The sequence below is a fragment of the Bidens hawaiensis genome, unplaced genomic scaffold, assembly GCF_021521415.1.
Source record: "Bidens hawaiensis isolate Kalapana, Puna unplaced genomic scaffold, B.hawaiensis_p1.1 tig00000905_1, whole genome shotgun sequence".
Lineage (NCBI taxonomy): Eukaryota > Viridiplantae > Streptophyta > Magnoliopsida > Asterales > Asteraceae > Bidens > Bidens hawaiensis.
In genome coordinates, this window is record NW_027491053.1 from 3989593 (window position 1) to 3995069 (window position 5477).

The 5477-nt window shown below is 37.0% G+C and overlaps 1 protein-coding gene across 1 annotated transcript; it reads right to left on the reverse strand.

Annotated features, from left to right (window-relative positions):
• Positions 1–924: 924 nt before the first annotated feature.
• Positions 925–1488, reverse strand: LOC143547019 (uncharacterized). Its single transcript, XM_077038546.1, has one exon. The coding sequence runs from the start codon at positions 1486–1488 to the stop codon at positions 925–927; it is 564 nt and encodes a 187-aa protein (XP_076894661.1).
• Between the last annotated feature and the right edge of the window lie 3989 nt (positions 1489–5477).

Genomic DNA, 5477 nt, shown 5'->3' on the forward strand with positions numbered 1-5477 from the left:
TTCTCCTTTCTCCTGCACCTTAGTCATGAATGCAACATTTGCTCTTTCCATCTCAGTAGCATGGTTGCTACAGTCAAATTCCCCATCTTGTGGTACCATAGTCACTGCAACATTTCCTTGATCTCTAGCTTGATTGACAACATTGGCATTTCCACTGTTTTGATTGCCCTGAATTTGATGCTGATTGTTTCTTTGTTGTGGCTGAGTTTGTTGTTGCTGGAGTCTGTTGTGATTCTGATAGGGATTGTGATTAACCTGCTGATTTCTCTGTTGAGCCCCTTGGTAATTCTGTTGTTGGTTTTGGTAGAACTGGTTCTGATTTATATGATTACCAAGATGCTTTGGTTGATTACATTCCCTGGCAAAATGTCCTGGCTGTTGGCAATCGTAACAAATGGCTTTGGACTTGTCTAAACCAATACGGTCATTTGGTCCTGAGAATGATGATCTCCCAGCCATGTTGTACAGCCTTTTGCTTCTTACAGCTAACATGGCCGCTTGCCATTTGATGTCCATGTCTTCCAAGTCATCCACATCTATCTATTCAAGGTCCTCTTGCACTATACTTGTGTTAATCAGATTCTTTGCAACAAAGGCATGGTAGGAATCAGTAAACATGGAGGATAGTTCTTGATAATTAGTTCCATGACTTGAATTTTGAGCATAGGGCGGATTTCCACTAGCTGTAGAGCCATTATCATCTTCAATCATTTGGATGTTGAATCTGGACTGACTTCCTCCACAGACTGACCCTGTCTCCAAGGGTTCTTCTATGATTGGCTGATTCTGATGATTCTTGACAAAGAGATTGTTCATTGGTGCCACAAGAGCATTTGTGACAGGAAAGGTAGGCTTCTTTTCCTTTATCATGTTGTTCTCTATCATCTCATGCTCAGCAGCTTTTAGAAATGCTAAGACATCATCCTACTTGAAGTTGGGAAAATCAACCTTCTCTTTAATAAACTTGCTGGCTATGTACCATTCGCCAGACAAGGAGGACAGCAGTTTCTTATTCAGCTCAAAATCGGAAATCTGTAAGTCAGTTGTTCTGATTTCATTGACAATGGTCATGAACCTTTGCAGCACTGACTTTAATCGTTCACCTTCCTTGAACTTGAAGCGGTCCAGCTGCTGTTTCAATCTGTCCTTTTTAATGTCTCTTAGCTCTGTATTTCCCTCAAACATGTCAATAACTGCATCATACATCTCTTTTGAAGTTTTGTGATGATTGACACTGGTCAATATCTCCCAAGAGAGACCCAATTTCAGCATTAATAGTGCCTTGTCGTCTCGTTTATTCATCTTGCTTTCAATGGTGGCACTGTTCTTTGCTGCAAGGGAGGGAATATACTGTCCATCTTTGATTGAGTTCCACAACTCTGGGTTATTGTAGTTGACCGCAACTTCAAACAACACTTTCCATCGAATAAAGTTTTCTTCTCCAATTAGTCTTGGAATCTTGTTTGTTGATACCTCTTGATCGTCCATTGCTACAGATCTGTACTCAAAAGCCTTAAAGCTTCAAACTTTACCTCAAAACCTTCTGTCCCATGGCTTTCAGAGACCTTCCAAAGCTCTGATACCACTTTTCAGGACCGTAAATCTGGTACAAACCTTAAGTAGGTTGACCACACAGATCTAATAACCCAAAGGCCTATTGAATATTCCGACGGAATCAGAATATTCAACAGATGGGAACGAAGGTATGAGACAATAACAACGAAACAGTAAAATATAGTCGGTAAGAACAATATCAAAGACAAAGATTCACTGCATTTAATATATCATTTAATGTAATAGTGAAAGGAATATTTAGGGTTTCGTGACGGTGGCGGCGATACGAGGAGACAAAGAGAATATTCGTTGGAATGTTTTTGCTCTCGTATTGCGTGCGTGCCCTAAATGGAAACCTAGGACACTATTTATAAACCCTGACATTCCTTCTAGAATCCCCTAATCATTACATAACGAATGATAAATAAAATACAAGTGTAAGAGTCTTCGAGCATGATATGTATCTTGCTCGAGTAGAATCGATATGCACTGCATGCTCGATGATAGTCTTCGAGCATACTTTACTTAGAATATTTTTTCCTCTAGCACGCTTCATTCTTCTTGACTAATCCTTGCTTTGCTCGAATTTGTCCATCGAGCAAGCATATTCTTCTTGATGTCTTCAATCCTGCCTTATGACTTATTGAGCAATCTTCAGCATGCTCGGATATGAAGTTTGCTCGGAACTGAACCATGCTCGAAGTCTATACTTAGAATATATGACATCTTCTTATTGCATCCATGCTCGACACCAATGTGTTCGGATCACTTGATCAAACTTGAATAATCAAGTCGTTTGCTCAATTGGCAATCCGTACTCGATAGAAGAACACTCTTGCTCGGAGAAGTGTAGCTTGCTCGAAGCCTTCAACACTTAGAAGAATTCACCTAAATGGCTCTGGAAGACCATGCTTGATGATCTAGGCTTGATCGTAGTCCATACTTAGCTGATTTCTTGAGGAGGTTGAGAAGATTCCAATCTTCCTTTGCAAATATCCGACTTAACAAAGGGTTTTGCTAGTCACTTGCGGTTTGACCTGTTTAGGGTTCTTAAACATTAAAATTGGGATTTTCAATTACATCACTTTTTGATTAAAATTAGTTTTCGCTCCAGAAATGTTTTAGTTAAGTTTTCACATTTTATTTATGACGGACTAGAACCCAAACCCGAATTCACTGTTTGGATTCTAACCCGTCTCAGCTCACTTAAATCTTGTTTTTATCATAACTTGAGAAACGTATGAAGTTTTAACGAAATTCCAGTTGCTAAATGCTCGTTTTTAATTATATTATAATCGGTGAGAAATTTAGGTTTATTTTCTTGAGGTGGCTCAGCTCGCTTATTTCCGTATCCTCGTCTTCATTAACTCGCCTAATATTCTAAGGTGAGTAATCACATTCCCCTTTGTATATTTTCATTTTGGGGGCTTTATGCATGTACAAAACCCAAGTTTGTTAAATTATCAAACTCAATTCCATTATTTGCATATTGTGGTATTACTCGATTAGCTGTTAATGCTACTTGATTATGTGTTTACAGTTTTATGGTTGGTTGGTATCTCATCCTCATCCTCATAGTATGATCATGCGTCGTCTTAGTAGCCATGGATCATGTTTGATGGATCATGGCCAAAAGACACAATTATTTGTATTTATTTTGTTTTAATAGCCATTGATTGTGTTCGATGAATCATGGCCAAACGAATTTGATGTGCGTCGAATAACCCTCACAACGAAGCTTTAATTAAAACAAAAATCCTAACCACACACAACCGGCAAGTGTACCGGTCGCAAGTAATATAACTCTAGGAAGTCCGAGTATCGAACACGAAGACACGAAAGACGCTAACGATTACGACCCTAGACACGACCTACCTAAGAATAATAATTAATTAATTTTTGATTTTTAAATTTGTTTTTATAAAATGACTTAACTGGACTGACTGACCTAACTGACAAAAGTTACCAAAAATAGAAAACTTAACGGAAAACTGACGGTGTTAACTTCGGATGGGAGAAAAACGTCTACCTAGGTCTGAATCAAATTGTAGGTCTAACAAGCTAATGGATTGGATGACTTCAAGACACCGGTCCCTAAAGATGACACGACTAAGGATCGCTCGGGCTCACTGGATTACCTCTCGGTCTCACTCAACAAGCCTAAACTACTCAAAATCGGCTAAAACGACCAAACCGGGAAATAATTGCTAACGTGTTCTAATGAAGGATCACCTCTCGGTCTCACCAACACTCGACCCTAATGGTAATGAATACTACACAACCAAGGATAGAGGAACAATTCAACTTAAACCAAAATATATCAACTAGTCGCTCAAAACCCCTAAACCTGACAAGACACGAACTCGCTCTCGCGCAATCCCTATTCTAGCATGCAAAGGCAATGAGACGACCCTACTTCCTATCACCTCTCGGTCTCAAAGAAGGTGTCTAACCGCTGTACTTAATCCAATAAATCATGAAACAAAACCCTATGGTGGTACCTACCGCAAACAAACCCTAAACACAAAGTCTAGAATCAAACAATGCACCGATCAATCAATACAAAACTAATTAATCAACACACGGGGTTTATGCAATAAATCACCAAAATTTCCAGCCCTTAAACACAACCTATTTCATGTCTAAATCAAACTTTACAATAACAATTCAAGTCTATCAATCAAACAATCCATAAAACCTATCAAAACCTAACAAGAATCATCATTCCTAGGTAGAACTAACAAGATTAGCCGAGCATAATTTTTGGACAGCAGCAAACACTTAATAAAACCATCATTAAACTCATACCAATCATCTTAACAAACATCCAATGATCAACACTAATCATAAACAATTCAATCTCTCAATCAAGTGCAAAACTAATTAACAATTAAACAAGAGAATTAAAGTTGTTGAACAATGTTATGAAAGAAAGGATATTGGGTGTTCCGGGCTGCTGTTGGCTGTTGTTTGCTGCTGTTATTGCTGCTTTTGCTGCTGTTGTTGCTGTTGTTGTATTGCTGTTGATTCCGACCAGCAGCTCTCTTTGCTGATTAGGGTTTTATTTTTTTTATATAATATAATATAATATAATATGGTCTTGGGCCTCCATGATGCATACGGGTCGGGCCTTGAGCTTTGTCTTGAACTTGTATGCGTAAAAGGCTCGTAAAAAGCTCGAAAAGTCCCGGTTTCTTCCTTTCTTTTACCCAAAACCTACAAGATTAATAAATGTATGTAAAACCTATCTAAAACCAGTAAAAACACATAAAATATAATATATTACGTAGATAAAAGGTGCGGAAAATACATGTGTTTTACAACACATCAGAATTTTATTTATGTTATGCTAGTTGAAGCAATTGCCGTTATTATTATTATTATTATTATTATTATTATTATTATTATTATTATTATTATTATTATTATTATGATTATTATTATTATTATTATTATATCTCAAATTATGATTACTAGCTCAACTTTATGTTGACAATATATATATATATATATATATATATATATATATATATATTTACGCATATCGCAGGTAGCTGTTTGGGATGACTGAAGATGCAAGACATAGTTGGACTTTAGGTTTTATTAAAATAAGGAACAATTTATTTGTTTAGTATGATGTAATTATTTTGAGTTCTTTTTTTCTGAAACTCTCGTGTACACTGATTTGAATAAATAAATTAGATATTGACACTTTATATTTATTTTAGTGTCTTTGAGATATGATTCAAATATTTTCATGCCTCAGCATGTTCTACCGTTGGGTTGAGGTGTGACAGATTGGTATCAGAGCCAAAGGCTATAAGATAGGTGGTTAGACATAACAACCTAGTAGCATGCTTATGGTCCCTATGCGTGTTTATACATGCGCCCTACTTGTTTAATTTTCTTTTCTTGTTCATAGC